At 38.2% G+C, this 23,434-nt stretch overlaps 1 protein-coding gene across 2 annotated transcripts in view; it reads left to right on the top strand.

Moving 5' to 3' along the window:
- The window catches only part of CDH6 (cadherin 6), a 137,066-nt gene extending 117,854 nt beyond the window's left edge, over positions 1-19,212 (top strand). For both annotated transcript variants that reach the window (XM_061129293.1, XM_061129294.1), the window contains exons 7-12: positions 1,062-1,315; positions 7,334-7,470; positions 10,803-10,924; positions 11,973-12,090; positions 12,222-12,473; positions 18,174-19,212. In XM_061129293.1, the coding sequence (XP_060985276.1) occupies positions 1,062-1,315; positions 7,334-7,470; positions 10,803-10,924; positions 11,973-12,090; positions 12,222-12,473; positions 18,174-18,664 (1,374 nt within the window). In that variant the 3' untranslated portion in view covers positions 18,665-19,212. The remainder of the gene's footprint in view (positions 1-1,061; positions 1,316-7,333; positions 7,471-10,802; positions 10,925-11,972; positions 12,091-12,221; positions 12,474-18,173) is intronic.
- Positions 19,213-23,434: the final 4,222 nt, after the last annotated feature.

Raw genomic sequence — 23,434 nt, 5'->3', positions numbered from 1 at the left:
TTGGTGTAATGTTTTATTTGCTGGTAAATATAAGCATAGGTGGACGTAAATAAGAAGAAAAATTTTCCTCTTAAGCTTTGGATTGTATGTCTTAATATCTGGAAACACAATAAAACATGTTTCAGTGACATTCAGATCAATGTTTTATACTATAATATAATTAGGAAGCCCATTAGTGTGCATTAACCTTTTTAATTTTCTTGGTGCCTTATCAGATTCATGCTGAAATTTTGCCTAGCCAACTAAATCACATTCACTAACATCTTGATTAATTGTGTTTCTAGTGAGCCTTGTCATATTATCATCTAAAACTAAAAGTCAGCAATAAGCATTTGGGTTCACTATGTCTCCAGAAGCAGAGATACTTCTCCTACAGACCTCTGACAACAATGATCATTACTTTCCTTGGCAAATAATTAGCCAGATGCCCTTATCTGGATATCACTTGGAATATTTTAACACCTCATGCCAAAAACAAAAACAAAAAACAAAAAACAAATTTTATTTTATCTGAACAAGGAATAGGAAATTAGGCTGCAAACCAGCGACGCTCCATCCTAGCTATGATCTTAGTTCCTCCACCAGGGACTGAACCCATGCCCCCTACATTGGAAGCACAGAGTCTTAACCACTGGACCACCAGGGAAGTTCTCTGACAAATTTTAAACACTCAGTGACTGTTCAGTTAAAGCCAAATGTGACAACATCTGACACAGAATGCTCTATCTACCACATATTTGCCAACCTGCCCCTGGTGTGGCTCCTGATAGTCAAATATAACGACTTTTATAAAAGGGGCCTGTTTAGGTTCTCTCCTGCTTCTAGTGCCCTCTCCTGCCCATCATAAACTTTCATTCCTGGTGCATGACTTCTGCCCACAATTTCATCAGGATTGTGTGGCATCTGAACTCCCATGAACATTATGCTGTGTAGTAATGTCTCAAAGCAATATGATCACATTCATTTGTCAGTGGTTTGCATTAAAAATGGCTCATGTCTTGACTTTCTGTGTCTTGACTGCTTTAAATATGTCATTTCTTCCTCCCCTCACTTCCCACAAGCTCTTGGACTTTGAAAAGAAGAAAGTGTACACCCTTAAAGTGGAAGCCTCCAATCCTCACGTAGAATCCCGCTTTCTCTACCTGGGTCCATTCAAAGACTCAGCCACGGTGAGAATTATGGTGGAAGATGTAGATGAGCCCCCTGTCTTCAGCAAACTGGCCTACATCCTGCAAATAAGAGAAGATGCTCAGATAAATACGACAATAGGCTCGGTCACAGCCCAAGACCCAGATGCTGCCAGGAACCCTGTCAAGTAAGCACACTTCTGTGACATGTCTCTTCCATAAGTTTGTTGATTTAAATTCAAATATTTTCTTCTAAATTGGAAAAGATGAATCCTTTTTTCCAATTAGTTGTATCTTCCTTAAAATATTACTTTACTTCTACTACCTTTACACTTCTTGTGCAATATAAAATATTATTTTAGCAACTAAATAAACCTTAAAAACTCAACATTTGGGGATTTCTCTGGTGGTTCAGTGGCTAAGATTCTGCCCTCCCACTGCAGAGGGAATGGGTTCAATTTCTGGTTAGGAAACTAAGATCCTGTATGCCTTCAGTCAGCCCCCAAAATTATTTTTTTAATTTGGGGGGAAGACATAAAATGAGCTATAAGGAGTTTATTGCTTACATGGGAGTGGTACAAGGTAATGCAGTTGAATGGGCTGGGATTTCTTTTCAGGTCTTAGATTTGTCGAAGCTGGCGGAGGAAGTACTTTTAACAAACAAGGCACTGGGCTTGAAAGTCTGTTTTTCAAGTGTGGAAGAACCTACCATATAACACTTACAGGCAGAATTATGCTCCATTTGGATGCATAATTTTTTTCTTTTGCAGACATGGATAAAAACAAGCACAGTTTCATGATATATGTCTGGGAAATCATGGGGAAATTAATAGAGTTGAGTCCAAATATATACCAAGTAAGCAAGCTCTATTTTCCCTGTACACCTTCACTGTAAATTACGTTGTAAGAAAGCCTCATGGCTCTTTGAGACCATCATTGCTTAAGTATGCTAGAATCTTATCACAAAAGCACTGGAGTCCACAGCTTCAAGCCTTTACCCATAGCTTAGTTGACTCGCTGAGAAAAGTGCTAAACCAGAATATTATTGTGTCAATTACACCCCATGAAGAAAGTAAGCAGACTGAGAAATTATGCCAGTGAGTCCAAAAATCTCTGCTCAGGGCACTTGCCATGTACCAGGCCTGTTGCTAGGCGCTGGGGATATGAGTGAGAACAGTACCCAGTCCTGAATGCAGGGAGCTTGCGTTCTAAATGGGGATGACAGAAATGAGCAAACAATGAATATGTGGGCGTGTTAGTTGCTCAGTTGTGTCCAACTGTAGCCCGTCAGGCTCCTCTGTCTCTGGAATTCTCAAGGCAAGAACACTGGAGTGGGTTGCCATTCTCTTCTCCGGGGGATCTCCCCGACCCAAGGACTGAACCTGGGTCTCTTGAATTGCAGGCAGATTCTTTACTGTCTGAGCCACCAGGGAAGCCCTGTGATGTGTCAAGTGACACCAAAGTGTAAGCAGCGAAATAAGATGGAGAAGACAAAGGGTGGGACTTCCCTGGCGGTCCAGTGGTTAAGACTTCACACTTCCAATGCAGTGGGCTTGGGTTCAATCCCTGGTCAGGAAGCTAAGATCCCCCATGCTGTGTGGCACAGCCAGAGGAAAGAAAGAACTCAAAAGCATCTGGATATTGTCTTAGATAGTGCAGTCAGGCCTGGCCTTGTTGGAAATCATTTGAGTAAAGATTTGAATGAAATGAAGGGATGAACCACATTGATATCTGGGGAAAGAAGGTGCCAAGAAGAGGGAAAAGCAAGGGGACGACCTGATATCAGAGCTTGCCTGGCATATGGGAGGAGAGGCCGGCCAAGCTGAGAGCAGTCGCAGACGAAGAGAAGTTACGGTATCAAGCATCAGGCAACAGAGAGGTTCGGTAGGTGGTAAGCAAGGCAGGTCCTACTGGGATTTGTGGGTCCTTGTAACCACTGGATTTTATTCTGATTGAGGTAAGAAGCCACTGGCAAGCTTTGAGCAGAGTTAACTAATCCAAAACTACTCTCTAAAAGGATCACATTGGTTGTTGCGTGAAGAATATTTTTTTTGCAGATGAAAGACTGAGGTTCTAAGGCAATTGTTTCCTAACTTTTCAGCCATTGAGTCCTTTGTTCAAATGAAACCTCATGGCAAGTCCCACATCTAAAACACAGAAATGCCTGGCTTATTTTCAGAGAATAATTTTAAATCTCTGGGGAAAGAGACTTTGCTGTTTTATCATTCTACTGGAATATCTCCTTGAATTGCGTGACAGGCAACCCAGAGTGGCCACATGAGAGATCCATGGGTCAAGGGTTCTGCCATATACATTTAACATTATTAATAAGGAAAATGGGCTTCCCAGGGGGCACTCATGGTAAATAACCCACCCGCCAATGCAGGAGACGTACCAGACATGGGTTCGATTGCTGGGTCCAGAAGATCTGGAGGAGGGCATGGCGACCCACTCCAGTATTCTTGCCTGGAGAATCCCATGATCAGAGGAGCCTGGAGGGCTACAGTCCATGGGGTCTCAAGGAGTGGGACACAAGAGAAGCGACCTAGTATGAAGCACGTAGCACACAGGCAACAAGGAATTTAAATGATGGCCTTTGCTTATACAACATGAATAACTTTAAGTACTTTCACAACGTGCTTTTACTCGAAGTTTGTATATTGCATAAGAAAACAATCTTAGCAAGTCAATATCAAGACCAATTTAAATGTGCTAATGCTTGAAATTTATAAATACGAACTTTGATTACCTCTTTGATCGGTCAAAATATTTCTAATGAAAGAGATAATGTCTTCTGGGAATTTAGGCTGCATTTTTATATCTGTTTTACTTTTATACCACATACCACTTTTACCCATCGTATTTATTTTGTTTTATCATAGGAAGTAGTTAGCTTGTCAGAAGCTAGGTTGGCTGTCAACTAATTTTAAAATTTTTTCTGCCAGTCTTTCTTTGGTACATATGGATTTCATGTATAGACATAAAGATAAAAACATACATAGATACATTGGTACATAGATGTATGTTCCAGTGGTTTCTTTTATAGGAGAATTATAACTGATTCTTATATTTAGAAAGTACAACCACATATAGTTTTTGGTTATTCAAGACATAAATATAGAACAATTAAGTGTTAGATGCCATCTTAAGTGTATAATTAATACTAGAGAATTCTTCCCCAAGCATTAATTTATCATTATTTTAGCACAAATCTTTACTTCTTTAGTCACATAAAATAATTTTCTTTCAACTACTTTATGCCACAAGTGTCCTTTGATTTACATGGAAGTCTTATGAAATGTCACTCTGAATACTTATTATGAAAATTTTACATGCAAATACATTGTCTTTTCCTGACCCACAAAGCTCCCTTCAGGATACATGAGAAGACAAATTACTGAATCACAGAATACAATAAAGTTTGAGGGGAAAAAAGGAGATACCGAGCAGAATGATCCATTTTAATCATGATGAATTGATTACCATTTTCCTTATCAATTATTATTACAATTAATGTGACTGACAGTAAATTTCTGGATATAAGTAGAAATTACTTTGGAAAGAAAAACAGCAAATAAATGAGGCTTTGTGTGCCTCAAGTGAGACATCTTTCCTAAACAATGTAGACATTTTAGGTCTTCTAATGATTTTAAATCCCCCAATCAAGGAAAGAAACTAATATAGAATTATTATATTTCCTAAATTGTCCTCTCTCTTTAAAATCAAAAGCCACCTTTAGGACTTCCCTGGCAGTTCAGTGGTTAAGACTCCATACTTCTACTGAAGGGGTCATGGGTTTGATCCCTGGTTGGGGAACTAAGATCTTGCATGCAACACTCATGGCCAAAAACATTAAACAAGTAAATAAATAAAATGAAAAGCCACCTTCAACTAAAAATTCCTCACCCTTTATTTCAAAGCTTGATTGGAAAATATGAGTACTTTTAAAACTTAAAACCATAGCGGGAAGGAAAGAGTCAAAGAACAAGAAAAGATTACTGCTGTGTATAATTGTTATAGCTTATAAAAGCAATAAGCAGCATGTCTTAAGCTTGACATTTTTCATGAAAGAAAAATATACATTTGTAGAAAATTATTAAATTCTTTACAAAGGCTATGAATACTGAGATTTCCTTTTTGGTAATCATGTCCTATAAGTATTTATCATCCTCAAATTAAAAATGAAGAAAGGTGATCAAACAAGTTCAATACAATTGGTTAAATTCTTAATAAATGTTGATTCATGACATAAATGACAAAACAATAGCTCTTTTATCTGTTTCAATACTTTTGACAATAAAACACTAGATTTATATAAACTGAAACTAAAATTCCAGGTTGATATATATGTATTCATTGTGAACTTAATTAATTCTCTTTAAAATCGGGTTTAAATACCCTACAATAATTGAATATCTATTTTTTAGACGTCTGCTAGATGATAAAAAGAGATTTTATTAAGATAACATATATTGTTTATTATAAGTCAACAGAAGTACTTTAAAACAAAATAATTGAAATAGAATCTTAGAATATAGTACACTATTTGCAAGTTAGTGACAAGTTTTTTTTTAAATGTGTAATTCCACACATGTATGACTAGGTAAGACATTTACTTAAAATATATTTCTATTGAGCTGACATTTTAAAATCTCCTATCATGATGTACATTTTGAGAATGCAGCTGAAATGAGCAACTTTTTTGTTCCTAATAACCTTCACCTATCAACTTTCTTCTGAGTTTTCTCTTTAGGAATCCTCTATAAAACAGGGTGTATTACATATTTTCCTCTTACTTATGGCTATTCCAGAAACTAGTGATAAATTTATAAAGAAGATAGCATTTCTCAAAGTCTACTTGCCTTCCATGAATTTCATTCAGTGTTGAAGACTTTGTCCCTTTTTGGTTTCTAAAACACCTCTTGGTTTTCCTTGAATTCTCCAAAGCCTCCTTTTTAAATATGTATCAAATTCTTACTCTGCTCTAGGCAGTGTTCTAGTCCCTGTGGGTCTCTGTTCCTGTTCATCCTGTAAGCAACTCAGTTCCTCGCATTTTTCCCTCTTCTCTTCTTAGACAATTGACTCGAAAATCCAGATTGTTAGTCCAAATGTTTATCTTGAGCTTCCTGGACTTTCCTAAGGCACCTCGGCCTCGACATATCAAAATTGATCTTCCCCAAATCCTGTTCTTCACTCCTATCGTTTGTAATATCACCATCCAACCATTCTCCTAATCCAGCCAGTGATCTTTATTAAGCATGAGTTGGACAGTGACACTCCTCTGCATAAAATCCATTGGAAGATCTACATCAAGTTCAAATAAACTCCAACTCCTCCGCATGGCCAGCCCATCCCTCTACAGTCCCAACTATGAATCTCTTTCCAAGCCTATCTCCTACCTCTCCAGCCTCACTAACCTTAGCCACATTTACCACCTTTTGCTTTTTCAACAAAATGATTTTTAAAATAAAAATGAGTAATAGAAAAATAACCAATAATCCTACTTATGCACACACACACATTTTAAAATTCTAAAGATCTAAAAAGTTAAAACATAACAATTAGTATATAAACTCAATCCAAATTACATTTTAAAAAAATTGGTGATGATACTCAAAAATCATACAACTTGTCTAGTGGGTTCTATTACGACCTCAACTGTAAAGCAATAATTTCTCAGAATATCTTGCTTAATGTTCAGTTCAGTTCAGTTCAGTCACTCAGTTGTGTCCAACTCTTTGTGATTCCATGGACTGCAGCACACCAGGCTTCCTTGTCCATCACCAACTCCTGGAGCTTGCTCAAACTCATGTCCATCGAGTTGGTGATGCCATCCAACCATCTCATCCTCTGTCGTCCCCTTCTCCTCCCTCCTTCAATCTTTCCCAGCATCAGGGTCTTTTCCAGTGAGTCAGTTCTTCGCATTACATGGCCAAAGTATTGGAGTTTCAGCTTCAGCATCAGTCCTTCCAATGAATATTAAGGACTGATTTCCTTTAGGATGGACTAGTTGGATCTCCTTGCAGTCCAAGGGGCACTCAAGAGCCTTCTCCAACACCATAGTTCAAGCATCAATGTTAAGTTACAGATTTTCAAATATGCGCTAAAGGTAGAAAAAATTTCATGTAACCAATATTCTGGAATAGTTTTTAAGATGTAAAAATAACAAATAGAAAACCTTCCTAAATTCTACTCTGCATTTTCAGGTATTCTGTTGATCGACACACAGATATGGACAGAATATTCAACATCGATTCTGGAAATGGTTCAATCTTTACATCGAAACTTCTTGACCGAGAAACACTACTGTGGCACAACATTACAGTGATAGCAACAGAGATCAGTAAGTCCACCCTTTTGCCACTTCCATCCCTGATTGACAGAGAGCATCTCAGCAAGGGCTAGTGAAGCATGGCTGAAACTCATCACTGTGTATTGATGATCCTGCTCAATACATATTGAATGAAAGAGCTCTGTAATGATTTGTACTAAATGCTTCTTCTAAACACGTGTTGATTCAGTCATAAATGCAGAAGCAACTGTGGAAGTTCTGCAGTTTGGGAACAATAAAACGGGAATGCATCTCTCAGTCTAGTTTGAATTGGTACATGTTGGATTTGATTCCAAAATGCTTGTAAATCAGAGTGTCACACAAGCTACTGAAAGAAATGGGCTCCCAGTTAGACACTGTATGTGTGTGGCAGTAGTGGGGGAATGGGGATCAAGTAGAACCTAAAATGTAGGCATTGCTTAGAAATAGTTCTTTTAATTTCAGCAACATAACCAGTATTATTTTAGCGACATAATTATATGAGAAGAAAGAAAATGATGAATTTAGACAACAAATATTTGTAAACCTTCTGTCAGCTCTCACTATGTGCATTTTTAAAAAGAATTGCTATATATAAGCTTTCATTGCACTTCATCAATTAATATATATCCAACACAATATTTATTAATATTTGTTTATCAAGGAGGACTCAGTATAGAAATCTTTTGGCTATTCGCCCTTTAGCTTTCTGTAGAATGCCTGTCTCAAAATTGTTACAGAATTTTTTTTTTTTGAGTCGCTCAGTCGTGTCTGACTCTTTGTGACCCCATGGACTCTACTGTCCATGGAATTCTCCAGGCCAGAATAGTGGAGTGAGTACCCTTTCCCTTCTCCAGGGGATCTTCCCAACCCAGGAATCGAACCGGGATCTCCTGAATTGCAGGTGGATTCTTTACCAGCTGAGCTATCAGGGAAGCCCTGTTACAGAATTAAGAGATATTAAGTTTGACTTTTCCATGGAACACCAAAGTGAGCGATACTAACCACCAAGTAATCCATAGAGTATTTAGAATGAATTTTATTGCAGTCTCCATTAAATGTAAGGCAAATAAAAACACTGCCAAAGGAATACTTCAAATAAAATAATTATACACAGTGAAACCTGTGTAATATAAACACAATGTGTAGACTTAAGTAAATGAAAGAAAGAGGATTTTTTAAATAGCATTTAAATGTTTAAAAATAGGCTTCTAAGTTATAGCTCACTTTTTAGTTTTTGATTTTAGAAGTTCAAATGATTTTAGCACAGGTATCTAGTGTAAAATAGTCCATATCAAATGGTTCAATACAATAATACTCTTTGTCAGTATAACTCATGAGATTTGAAGTGGCTGAACGATATTGAGTAGAATAATAAATAACCAATATGGACAAAATGAAACACTGCTTTTGTGTAGTGGTACGAATTTCTCATTATATATTTGCTAGGTAAGATCTTCAGGATTTGATCTTCAGGATTTATGTGGAGGGACTACTGTGGATACCAATGACAGAGCATACTTAGAGCGTTAAAATTACAAAATTATTTACCACTTGAAAAGGATCATTTTTATAACATGAGATTTTATTTTTTTACTGAGGTAGTCATCTTAAGTATGTTTTAAGCTTTGCACCTAAAAATTTGTTTTTAATATTTACTGTTTCTATGATATATTTGAAAGTCCTAGTGATAAAGACCTTTTAAAACTCACCTTTGAAGCTCTGACTTTGGAAGAATAAATGTGAGCAAAATTTTAGATGCAAAGGAAGCTAAGAATCTTATTGTCCAAACTTTTTCAGTACCTTTTATGCCAAGAGTCAAGAGCTTGTATTAAGCCAGCTCTCTCTCTCACTCCAGGCCACTGTACTTGCCATTTCCTTGACCTCGAGAGCCAGAAACACTCACATGGCTTAATCCATCTCTTCATTCATGTCTCTATGCAAATGGCATCTCATCAGAGAAGCCAGTCCTTGTCATCCCACACAAAGCTGCATCTCCGTCTCTCTCCAGTCCGTTTTACCTGTTTAATTTCTCCATAGCATTTGCCATCTGGCACATTATATATTTATGTGTTTACGGTTTGCCTTCCTCCTTTAGAACAAAGCTCCGGGAAGCAGGATCTTTGTTATAGTCCCAATGTGTCCCAGCACCCCAAATAGTGGCTGGCACAAGTTAGTATTAGATGCTCACTAAATATTTATGATGAGAACAAACAAATAGACATATGAGTGAATGAATGAAGAAACCTGAGGTGAGAGACTCCAGCCCCTGATTCTTAGAACAGGAATCTATCTTCCATACTTCCCAGGAGATTATCAGAAATGACAGCCAAAACACTCCATTTACTGCAGGTCTTCAAACACTGATTAAGCTCTTTCATTATGAGATGAACAGCCTCAGATTTGTGGTCAGACAGACCCAAGTTTGAATCTAGGATCCACTCTTTACTATTAATTTCTCTGTGAATGTGGACAAATTACCTAACTCCTCCATGCCTCATCTATAATATAATGAGTTTCCTCATCTATAATATGGGGGCAATAATTATATCTATCTCAGAAGTTTATAAGGATTAAATAAAATAATATAACAAAATGCTTAGCACAATGTCTAGCTCTGAAGCTAAAAAACTAAGACCCTTCACAATCATTACTGCCCCATTCTTTTTTCCTTCTGTCCACAGAAAAGTCTACTTCCCTGGCTTCGCTTCCTTTAAAATTTGCCTCTAAAATTCCTTTTCTGGATAGCTCTTCTTTATTTTGTGTTAATCTGGGATTTATTATATGGTTGCACTGTATGGGCTTCCCCGGTAGCCCAACTGATAAAGAAACTGCCTGCAATGTAGGAGAATCCAGTTTGATTCCTGGGTTGGGAAGATCCCCTGGAGAAGGAATAGGCTACCCACTCCAGTATTTTGGGGCTTGCCTGGGGGCTCAGATCTCACCTGCAATGTGGGAGATCTGGGTTCAATCCCTGGGTTGGGAAGATCCCCTGGAGGAAGGCATGGTAACCCGCTCCAATACTCTTGCCTGGAGAATCCCCATGGACAGAGGAGCCTGGTGGGCTCCAGTCCATGGGGTCAGAGAGAGTCATATACAACTAAGTGACTAAGCACAGTACACACAGCCTTTACGTAAAGGTAGCTTTGTCCCCTATATATTTCCTTCAGGTGTATCCTAGTCCGGAAGTACCAAAGAATTGAATTCTACTTTTTTGTGACTATGATGATACATAATGCCCTGTGGTACTCATAGGAGCCTTGGGGAAACTATATATGAATGAAAAAGGAGTGAGTAACCATCATCTAAAGGGGATCACCCATTAACATATAAATGCCTGTTCCTTTCTTTTGGGCATTTTGCAGATAATCCAAAGCAGAGCAGCCGAGTACCTCTATATATTAAAGTCCTAGATGTCAATGACAACCCCCCAGAATTTGCTGAATTCTATGAAACCTTTGTCTGTGAAAAAGCAAAAGCAGATCAGGTGAGTTTCATAAGAAAGCAAATTAATTAACTCAGACAAATTTAGATCTTCTAATAATTCAGATGATACACAGAGCTGAGGGCAAGTTTTGAATTATCTATGAAATAAATGCCAACAAAATTAATACTATAAATAAGAACCATGATGAATGTTTAACTTGCATAAGAGAACAAACAGTTTTTAAAAAACAGGAAGTTCGTTAGTCTCACAGACTGATGCTGATCCCAAATTAGTCTTAAGTTTTCATGAAAATATATCAGTCACTGCTTTATTGGAAAAATCTTTATTGGTGAGAAGATATTTTTAATTACCATATATACTGAAAAGTACTAGCTAGAACATATTTTACAATTGCCTATAATTCATCGTTTCACTTATTTACATTGCCCATCTGTACAAGTAATACAAATTCATGAATGTTTTACTGTTTTACACATTTGTCCCCACCTGAAATCAGTCTTTTCTGCCAGTGATATAAAAATTATGTTAGTTTGTCAAAATAGAAGTGCACTGTTAAAATACATGTTAAAATGGGACTCCAAAGTTGTGGGTTTTATACTCAAACTAGCTCTTTAGCAAGTTGTGTATGCCAAGCTTGCATTTCTAAGCAAGCTGTCCAAAGAGTGCCTCCCTTTACTTAAGTTGCAATGTTGTCATAAATCACTGTGATATTTTAAGCTTGTTATCACTCTAGGGCTATGTTTCTCAACCCAGGTGATTTTGCCCCGCACCCCCCTGCCCCCCGCCACCCCCACCAGGGACATTTGGCAATATCTGGGGACATTTCTGGTTGTCACAAGGAAGAGGGTACTACTGGTTTCAACAGAAGAATTTAGATTTGCTGCAAAAAATACTGTTGTAGGGCTGTCCCTTGCTCTATTTCCAGCCAATCAGTTCTCTGCATAGGGTAGATTCATTGTAAGTTTTCTAGAGGCTATCATTTTAAAATTAAAATTAGATATCGTTGAATTAGCAATTTACTGCAAAGCTGTAAGAAACTCTTTTGAGTGAGTAAAACTTGATGACAGCTTTATGGTTTTGATTTTAGTTGATTCAGACCCTACGCGCCATTGACAAGGATGACCCTTACAGCGGGCACCAATTCTCGTTCTCTTTGGCCCCCGAAGCAGCCAGTGGCTCAAACTTTACCATTCAAGACAACAAAGGTAAATGAGCCCAAGCTGCCTGTCTACCTATATATTTATGTCTGTATTTATATCTATCTAGTCTCATCAGAATTGATCCCATACATAACATGATTTCCACTTCCATTCACCACTTTGCTTTCCGGTTCCAGACAACACGGCGGGAATCTTTACTCGGAAAAATGGCTATAACAGACACGAGATGAGCATCTATCTCCTGCCTGTGGTCATATCAGACAACGACTACCCAGTCCAAAGCAGCACTGGGACAGTGACTGTCCGGGTCTGTGCATGTGACCACCAAGGGAACATGCAGTCCTGCCATGCGGAGGCCCTCGTCCACCCCACGGGACTGAGCACGGGGGCTCTGATTGCCATCCTTCTGTGCATCGTGACCCTACTAGGTAAACTGCTTCTCCCTGCATCCTATCTCCCCATGCTGAGGGGCACACACTGTTACTGTGGCTCTCTAGATTTATCCGCCTCCCCCATTAAGGCATACAGCCTGATCTAGGTGAGTAGAGTTATGTGCTGGGAATCTTATGTGTGTTCACCCATGAACTAGTCTTTGCTTGAAAAGTGGCTTTGGAGAATGAACAGTTGTGAAACTTGCCCATGTCTTTCCCCACTGAGGCAGTCGTTCCACCAAAAGATCTCTTGTCTATCAGGCTGGGAATGAGTTGCAGGGGGATTTGAGGGCAATATATAAATATGCCCTTTCCATTTCATTTGTTTTTTAATATTTAACCTGGTGAACATTCAGTTTTCAAAGAACAAAAGTTGTTGGGCGTGGAGTGTATATGATGAAAGCCATTTCCATCAAGGTAAAGTTTAAAGACCAATGAGAAACTGGAAAGAGAAATGCAATGACTTTTTTTCTCTCATACAGGAAAATAAATAGTGGTGAATTTTCTTGAACTCAGCAAACTTACTTGGATCTACCCACTTGAATAACTATCTTCTTAGCATTGCTTTCTGATTACCACATACACAATGTCTATTATTTCTCAGACTCTCAATAAATAACTTCTGTGAGTAAGGAAATAAATCTGGGGTCTAAAAGAAATGAATGTAATCAAACGTCTAACAGTGATTTGAAGGAAACATTTTTATTCCCAACCAACTAATTAAGCACACAGGTTGAGCTCAGAATACTCAAAAGTCCCTTGATTGTTATGAAGTAAGAGATCAGATATTAGCTATTACACCCCTTCAAAAAATAAAAGTTAAAATTTGTAAAACTTGCCTACACCATGGGGGGGCTGGGGCGGGGCCGGGGAGGGGGGCAAGTAAGTCAGAGTTAACCTGGATTTCACAGAAGCAGACCAGGGAATCATTTTTTTTTAAATGACAGTGTAGTGACTTTGAGAAGAAGGAAGGAAGACTTCCATTTCTCCAAGAAGAGAAAGCCTAGGGATCCCTGCTCAAGAGTTTCATATCCCAGTTTGACTCTGCTAATTATCACAGAGCCTTGAAACCTGGCTACAGAACTGTGATTCTCTTCATCAACTAAGAGTTGGAGGAATATTTTAAGATATGAGGATAAATAAAAACTGACAGTATGCAAAGACAAAACAGTGTTCTAATGGTGTGAGTCTGTAAATATTGTTTTACAAAAGAAAGATACAAATATTCTTTTTTGGTTTAAAAGAAAAAGAGGTTTTTTTATTCATTTATTTTCACTTTTTAGTTTTACTTTTTATTTTGTATTGGGGTATCACTGATTAACAATGTTGTGATAGTTTCAGGGGAACAGCAAAGGGACTTAGCTATACACATACCCATTCTCCCTCAAAATCCCCTCCCATCCAGGCTGCCACATAACATTGAGCAGAGTTCCCTGTGTTATACAGGTCCTTGTTGGTTATCCATTTTAAATATACCAGTGTGTACATGTCGATATCAAACTCCCTAACTATCCCTTACCCCCACCATCTCCCCTGGTAAAAGCAGGTATTTTTAGGAGGGCTAGTCTGGAGACTGTATCAAATAGAATTCCATGGATCCCTGGTCTATGAAGAAAGAACCAGTCTTCATCTCACAGAGGTCATACTTCCCTTCTCTCATCATCTATCCACTTTCTCCACCCTCTTATTTTCCTTCTAACCAGCTCCCTATGACCTCTCTTTTCATCTCCTTCCTCCAATGAATTTGCCATCTCCTCATTACTCCTAATTTGCCTCTGTGTTTCCCACATCTTGTCTAGTCCCTTTGTAATTCTGTACCTAATTAAAAAGGAGAAAATGGGATTTAACCTTTATTAGACTCACATCATGGGCTAGATACGGGACAGGAGGCTTTACAAACATTTTTCTCACTCAATCCTCAGAACTCTCTGGTCTATATTTATCTGCATCTTACATATGAAAGCTGAGGTTCCAGGATGTGAAGCCAAGTCACACAGCTAACAGGTGATAGAACAAAGTTCCAAACCCAGGTTTTTGCCCCCCAAGCCCTGGTGCTTCCACACTGTACCCTACTTTCTTTACAAGCTTACAGAATGCAGTGCAACTTCCACGCTGAAAGAGAGCTTGAACTAAAAATGAGATGATTGAACAAATCTGGGAGTCTGTAAGAGGAAGAAAGCGGCGTTGACATAGGAGGAAATCTGCCATCAAGAAAGTGGATCGTGTGGCATCTGTTGTTTTTGTCAATAAAGCAACAGTAAAAACAACTACTACATCTTGTGCCTCTTTGGTGCTTTCAAGTTGGCATAACTTTCACATTGGGCACCGTGTTATTGCTTCTCTTTTACAGAGAAAAAACTGACTTAGAAAGGTCAGATTGTTTAATTGAATCTAGATCTGCTTATCTTAGATACCTGGCTACCTTCTAGTTTTATGACGGGATTTGAACACAAATTGGTCCAAGTACTCCAGCCCCAAAATTTCACTGTGGTCCTCTGGCCTCAAGCGGGTAGAGAAAAGGAAAGGGTCAGTTACTGGGAAGACAGCATATTACTTTCTCAGAGTGTTTTTATTCCAAGTGCTTAGAACTCACACTTTCAATTTATAAAAGTTAGCTTTGAAAAAAAGACCTTCCTTTTAGATGATTATGCTCTCAAGAAATTCTGTTAGATGTACATTGGGCCAGTAAGAAAAGACAGGCAGTTGTAGCAGTAGGAGAATTAGGCAGTGCACAGATGCCTTTGAATTACTGAACATGCCCTCTGTCTTCTAGACAATTGCGCTTTCAGGTGTGCATAGGACTAAAAGACAAGATACAGGTAACTTAAGCTAGGGAACAATTAGGAAGTGATAAGTGCCTGCTATCTTGCCTTAAATGATGGGATGAACCTGTGTCCGTCAGAATTTATTTCTCTGAGAGACATTTAGCTTGATTCTATTCTCTATTCTAAAGACTGGCCTTACTTACAGACCTCTGTTTTGCAAATCTGTGTCACACTGGAAACTAGCATAAAAGATAGATTAAGGGGCTTCCCTATAGCTCAGCTGGTAAAGAATCTGCCTGCAATGCAGGAAATCCCGATTCAACTCCTGGGTTGGAAGATCCGCTGGAGAAGGGATCAGCTACCCACTCCAGTATTCTTGGGTTTCCCTTGTAGCTCAGCTGGTAAAGAATCCACCTGCAATGCAGGAGACCTGGGTTCGATCCCTGGGTTGGGAAGAGTCTCTGGAGAAGGAAAAGGCTATCCACGCCAGTATTCTGGCCTGGAGAATTCCATGGACTGTATGGTCCATGGGGTCGCAAAGAGTTGAACACGACTGAGCAACTTTCACTTTCACAGATTTCCTTGGACACAAGGGACCTCCTTGGTGGTCTAGTGGCTAAGACTCCATGCTCCCAATGCAGGGAACCCAGGATTCAATCCCTGGTCAGGGAACTAGACTCCACATGCCGCAACTAAGAGTGTGCAAGCCACAAGTAAAGATTCTGCAACTAAAGATACCCCATGCCACAATGAAGACTGAAGATCCCGCATGCTGCAACTAAGCCCTGGCATAACCAAATAAAAATTTTTTTACAAAAAGGTAGATGAAGAGCATCTTTCCACCCAAAACCCTGCAGTTTTCCAACCACCTGGACTCCAGGGTAAAGCGGAGGTATATGGAGCATCCACAGCCCCACATGTCATGGCCCTTCCTCCTCCTCTTTCTCCACCGACCCTACACCTCACACTCTCCAAACACACCCCAGGCCATGGCCTTGCTCCTAGCTCTGCCTCTCCCCCAGATAGTGCCCTGGATAACTCCTCATCTATTTGCTCAAATGTTACTTCCTTAATGATGCACTCTCCCCCCATACACACACAAAAATATATGCAGTCCCTCAAACATATACAGAAGTCCTTCCCATCCTCCTTACTCTGCCTTACTTTTTCTTATTTATATTGCACTTATCATCTTCTAATAATTTCCTTATTTACTATACACATTGCTTTTTTCTGTCTCCATCCATCCACCACCACCACCACCACCACCACCTCTGCCTACCTTATCCAGACAAGACTCTTGATCAATTTTTTTCTGTCTAGAACTCTACCTAGCACAGAGTTGGCAATAAATAAATACTTCTTGAACAAACAAAAAATATGTACCATGAATGAAAGGGATACATGAGGCACCAGGATACTCTCTGGCAGCAAAAGAGAGTGTTTGCATTTATACAACCACATGCTTGAAAACAGCAGAACTGCATATCCTTGTGAAATAGTCTATAACCCAAACATGCTTCAAAGCATGGTAATCAAGTGCACAAGCTTTTTAGTCTGTCTGACCTGGATTTCAATTATTTGCACACATCACATCTCTAAACCACAATTTCCTCTTATGTAAAATGGAGTTATAATGGTGGTACCTACTTTGTCAAGCCTATTATGATAATTCAATTAGATTCCGAATGTAAAGCACTTAGCACAGTGCTTGACACATAGAACTGTCTCAACAGGTAACCAATTATTAATATCATTGACATCTGAAATGTTAAATATATAGACACCTGGGTGTGCATATATCCATTATTATATAGGTAGATATCCACATCTACCAAAGGCCATTATTCTGTAATTGTTATTGTGATAATTCAGTTTTCATGGCTCATAAAAACTGGACCATGTTATGGATGAAAGAGTAAAGAGATACAACTGGCACTAATCTCCCCTGGACAAACCCAGGTTAACAATGCGTTTTCTGCCCCAGATGACTGTTTTCGCTCTAAGCTGTCACTATGTTTTTACTTTCTCATCCATATGTTCATTCGTAGATGTGTCTCTTTACAGGTAGCCAGGTGTGTGCTACCCAACCAGCTGTGAAGAAACATCGGGAGCTATTTAAATACAGTTCTTGCTTTGCCTCTAATTTGAATTAGGAAAAATCAAAAGAACAAACATTCCGGTCAACAAACTTACAGAACGTGAAACTCTGAAAGATTTTCTGTTTTAAGTCCCCACAGAAATGTTTGTTTTGTTTAGCCTAAGCACAAATAATCTGGCACGAGTATTATTACCTGTTCCCTTGAAACTGGCTGATCTAAGTTCAAAATGGCTTTCTGAATTGTATCTGGGTCTTTCCAGGTATTATCTGTGCTTATATGTAAGAAAGGTATGCAAACATTCACATCTCTACTTTGGGCTTTAAACGAACTTTACACTTTTCTCGGGGAAAAAAAAAGAAGGCATCAGTGCAAAAGTTATTTTAGAAGTGGAGTTATGCAAACCCTTCAACACATCCCCGAAGGTGCCAGCCTTGTGCTTATAAGCAGTTTCAGAGCATTTCAGGTGTTCAGCATAATTTTCGCTCTTTTTGCAGTACTCTCACTGCGGCTGAGCTCTTTTTTATTATTATTTTTTTCCCCTTACCTTGAAACTAATCTGCCATTTCAAAGCAAAAAGGAACTACTGACAAAACATGAAGGTGTTTTATCCTCTAGTTAAATTCTTAAAAACTTTCTTTCAAATATTATATAGTTACTCCGTTGAGGGGGTGGGGGAGGGCCCTGATTTGATCATGTGCGGAGGCAAGTGCAACCTTAAGCAAGAGTAGTTTCGTGGAGAACTTTGAAAACTTCACTTTGTGTTTCTTCCTGATGTTAATTGGGCGGCAAATTAACTTTCCCTTCCCTTGCTGTTTTGTTTCTGCTTCCAGTGACAGTGGTGTTGTTCGCAGCTCTCAGGCGGCAGCGGAAAAAAGAACCTTTGATCATTTCCAAAGAGGACATCAGAGACAACATTGTCAGTTACAACGACGAAGGAGGTGGAGAGGAGGACACCCAGGCCTTTGATATCGGCACCCTGAGAAATCCCGAAGCCATAGAGGACAGCAAATTGCGCAGGGACATTGTGCCCGAAGCCCTTTTCCTACCCCGACGGACTCCAGCAGCCCGTGATAACACCGACGTCCGCGATTTCATTAACCAAAGGTTAAAGGAGAACGACACGGACCCCACCGCCCCGCCCTACGACTCGCTGGCCACCTACGCCTACGAGGGCGCCGGCTCGGTGGCCGATTCGCTCAGCTCGCTCGAGTCGGTGACCACGGATGGAGACCAAGACTACGATTACCTTAGTGACTGGGGGCCTCGGTTCAAAAAGCTCGCGGATATGTACGGAGGGGTGGACAGTGACAAGGACTCCTAATATGATATGTTGCCTTTTTTTCATTTTTCAATACGACACTGAAAGATGTGAAGTGGCTATTTCTTTCTATTTATCCACTGCTCCGTGAAGGGTTCTCTGTTCTATCCGTTCCAAAAGTAAATGGCTGCAGTCCGTGTGGATCCAACGTTAGAGACTTTTTTCTAGTACACTTTTATGAGCTTCTAAGAGGCAAATGTTTATTTTTTAGTGCATCCTGTTAACCATATCTGCCCAACAGACGCTGGGCTGCAGGAGAGGATGGTCGTCATCTTTTCCCCTGTACTCTTAGGGCAAGTCTGAAACACAGCTCAATGCCACTGGCCTGGTCTCTTACTACATTGCACTGACTCAAGGTCAGCTGACTGCTCTGTACATTTCACACGCTAATGGGATGAGGGATTGTGCTTTAATGATTAAAAAAAAATACAGTTTTAGTAAAAGAAATGAGGGAGGAGCCACTGTTCTTGGTGTATCAGCTCACAAGGAGCTGATGAACTATATATGGGTGTGTATTTCTGTCACAAAGAATTTAAAATGATATTTGCCCATCCTGTTTGTCCTTCATGATCTTTTTCTGGCACCAATGACTATTCAAAACATCAGATTCACCAGTGTTTTGAGATTCTCCTTCCTCTTTAGGAAATGATGCCAATTAAACGGTAATGTTCAAAAAGAACAACCAAAAAAAAAAATCTTAATACGACCTCATTCCTTGCCACTGGTTCATAAGACATGCGAAAGTTTGCTGTTGCATCATATAAAGGGAAAGGAAAAATAGCTAATAGATGTTAACAAAGGAAATATTTAGCATAGTTTAAAGTTTGGGCCACCAAATGTATCATGGATCACTTGGAATTATTTCAGCCATCAGTAGGCTAATTACAAATAAGTCTAATCCTTTAAAAAGTTCTTGAAGGAACTTTTCTGAGACAAAGTTTAACTCCTTGTCTGTAGTTGTCAGTATTATTCTAATATACTTGAAAGTAGCAGCGTGAAGTACAATAACTCATATGCTTCAGATACTTCTTACACAATTAAGTTGCATTAGTAAAAGTAGATTAAACAAAACTCAGATCCCTCTCTCAGAGTTAAATGGGGAGGTAAGAGCCAGTCACACTTGAACTTGACACCCTATCCTTCACATTCAAAAATATCCATATATTTATATAATGTGATATAGATGAACATTGAAATCATGGTGAAAACCTACATATTATATGTTTGGAAGACGCTCACAAAGGGAAAACTTGGATTCCCTACAAGGGTATTTAGGATTGTAATTAAAATGATAGCTGACTTTCAAAAGCATTAAAATTTTTTCATTGTTTTTAGCTTTGTTTCCATGGCAACACTGCCATCCTTGTCTTTGAACTAATGATAAAGTAATGGTCTCAAACTACAAACAGAAAAGTAATGTACAATCCATCGAATCCATTATTTCTCTAATTATGCAATTAGCGTCATAGTTATTATCCAGAGGACCCAACTGAACTGAACTAATCCTTTTGGCAGGTTCAAATCATTTATTTCATATGCTGTTCTAATGATTTTTGTCATTAGAATCTTACATTGTGCAGTCATCAGAAATTTCCAAAGTACTGTAATGAAAACATCCTTGTTTTGAAAACTTAAAAAAAAAAAAACAGGTTCTGTATGTATATAATATGTACTTAAGAATATGCTGACTTCAATTAGTAGTCTTAGGAATTTATTTTCATTTAATGTTAATTTTCTGCAGGTAATCTTAGTGTCATTTCCATTTGAGGATAATGTCATATCAACACATATTTTCTATTTGAAAATACACTGTTGTTTCATTAAGTTTTTAAATAGATGTATTACCCAGGAAGTAAAGACAACATCTTTAAAAAAAGAGAAATATAGTATTTGGGGCTACCCAATTAGAATGAAAAATTGTTACAACCATATTATTCCTTGTGTTTCCTGAATGGATGGACTTCCCTGTATACTAACAAGTATTTTATGCTTGGACTGTTTCTTGCTTACAAGGTTCTCTTTTCTAGTTCTTCATACACACACACACACACACACACACAGAAGAATGCAAACAAAATCCTACAGGAGGGCTTCACTGTAAAGAGTCAGTATATATCATAGTCACAGGTAAGTGTTGGAAAAAGATAGCTTAGTAAAGTTAATTAATATGAACTAGTTACTTATAGCAATAGAACAGCACCTTAATCACACAACTTACTGTAAAAAAGAGCTCTCTATCCTCATGTTTCATGTTATGTAATAAATTATATCAAGAGAGATAGTCCTGTAAAAAGAAAAGTATCATCAAAAGTCTTCCTTTTGAACTTTTGGCATTAATTGGAATGTCTGCGGGTTGATGCCAGCAACTTCAAAGTTTAGGAGTAAAATTTACATTCTCTTCTTATAAGTAAAAGTAAGAAGTTCTGTAGTGGAATTTCTGAGGTGTGATTGAAAGGTATCTTATATCACCCTGAAGATGGAATAGTTATACCAAGAACAGGTTAATATGACTAAATATTTAAATAACTGTTAAATCTCTTACCACAAAACCTGATGATGAGGTGAATCTCTAAGAAAGAGAATAAATTGAGACTGGGGCTGAATATTTTGCACTAGGGCCCTAAAAATGTCAAGGATATTTGAATGATATCTTCCTAAAATGAAGGCTGTCTGACATTATGGAAACAATAAGAGCCATAATTTCATCATTCTGTGCTGGTTGCACTTCCTTCCACTAAGCTGTCAGGTCGAGGATCCAGGTCAGACATGAACGATTACTGGAGAAACCATTAGTTTTCAGTTCAATTTTCACATTGTCTCTGTCCCGGTATTAGCTATTTGCCATGAGAAAGATAGAAGGAGATTGGGGAGAGGTAAAGTTTTAGTATTTGCTTTAATCACAAAGAACCTAAAGTTCATTAAATATAGGGAGATTGCTTTTGTGGGTTATTTCAAGGACTTTGAGGCCCTTCTCACATTATTTTTCACCCTCTGATTCAAAAGGGAAAGTTTCTTCAAATCACTGAGATATTCCCTAGAATAAGCTGAAATTTTAAAAACATGAATCTATTGTGCATAAATTTAAAGCCCCTCCACTTCATGGCATGTTCTTCGAAAGACCTGGAAAATATTCATTCCCAAATAAAAACTAAATCGAAAATGAGAGGGAGAATCGAAAATGTTTCCATAGAGCCATGAGAGAGGGGATCTGGACCCAGAAAATGTATGCTTTTGTAAGAACTTTCTTAGCTTTACAGTTTAGATGCATAAAGATTTGGTACAAATTTGATACAAATTTGGATACAAATTGACTCCCTTTTCAGATGAAATAAAACCTGCTGATTCAATTCTAACTCAGTATAAAAATTTTGGTTTGATATTCATTTTCAGCTCCCAAAAAGTTGTACAAGAGCTTTTATAAGTTGAATCTCTACCTTAGAAGCAGCCAGATTTTACAGATCCAAATTAACTGTAGAATGCTTTCATTACTTTCATTTTAGGTAATTTTTAAATTTAGATATTTAAGTAATACATAGATTTGAGATGTTTGATTTGCTGAGCAATACCTTATATCAAATGCTTTGCCTTGAAATTATTATTTCATTGGCAATAATCATGTATAAACTAGAATTGGGCGTTCCCCAATTTTATATACTTGAGAACCATTTAAAAGAGTCAAAGAGTCGGACACGACTGAGCGACTGAACTGAACTGATGCAGTTGAAAGGAAAGAGAAAGCTAATTTCTGAGCCCAAACTAAATATTTAAAGCAGGTACAACTAAACTCATTTTCCCCAGGAACTGAACTAACCAAAAAATTATTTTGTCATAGTCACTAGTGTTGAAGTAGTGTAATTACTTTGGAAAAACACTAGAAAGTCATGATCTCCACTATTTTGAAAGGTATCCTCTGAAAAGAATCATTTCAGTGTAATTTTATTCTTTTTTTGTTTTTATCTAGACAAAATCTTTTTTAATTATGACAGGAGATTAAAACTCTAAGCTGTCTACTATGTTTACATTAACACTACAACCAAGACTCCTGTATCAGATTATAAGAGTGGAAAGATTAAGAGTTAGTATGTGGGTCTTCAGGAAAATGAACTATTTCCTAAGGTCTGACAAGCAGCTTTCTTTTGTAGAGGATACAAAATTACAGTATGGTCTCCTTAAAAGTTCAATGATTCTTACGGTTGCAGCATTTTTAATATCCCTTTGGCATCTTTATGGAACAATTTTCTAAAGGGATAATTCTCTACTAAAAAATATTAGACCCTGACCATATTTAACACGCAGAGCAATGCCTTGACTCACATACTTGTTAAAAGTTAATAAAGAAATAGTTCATTTTTAAAGCCAGGAGTTTATGGTCTCTGCATCGTCAATTTAATTTAAGCATTGCTGAGACAATCTTTAATCTCCTCCCCATTTGGTAATACCTTATTTATGATGCATTTTCAGTTTTTAATTTGGGGGGAACGTTTGCCCGACAGAGCCAGCAGATGAAAGTGCCGAAAGGAGGTCAAATGGAAACAAAGCCTATTACCCACTGTATTTCAGACAGGACCAGGCACTTAGCCGAAGAGCCACTGGGTTATTAGATTAATTTCGAAAGAGCTTTTACAAGTTGCTTAATTCCATTTTTTTAAAAACCCATGGACCACAAACTCAAATTTCTCCTCAAATGGGGTTAATTTGACAAATGAGGCATGGACCCAGCGTTGTGGAAAAAGCATTCCACTATAATGAGATCTTGGTCTTTCTTGTGAGACT

Source organism: Dama dama, chromosome 25, assembly GCF_033118175.1.
Source record: "Dama dama isolate Ldn47 chromosome 25, ASM3311817v1, whole genome shotgun sequence".
Taxonomy (NCBI): Eukaryota; Metazoa; Chordata; class Mammalia; order Artiodactyla; family Cervidae; genus Dama; species Dama dama.
This window is presented reverse-complemented; position numbering and strand designations above follow the sequence as displayed.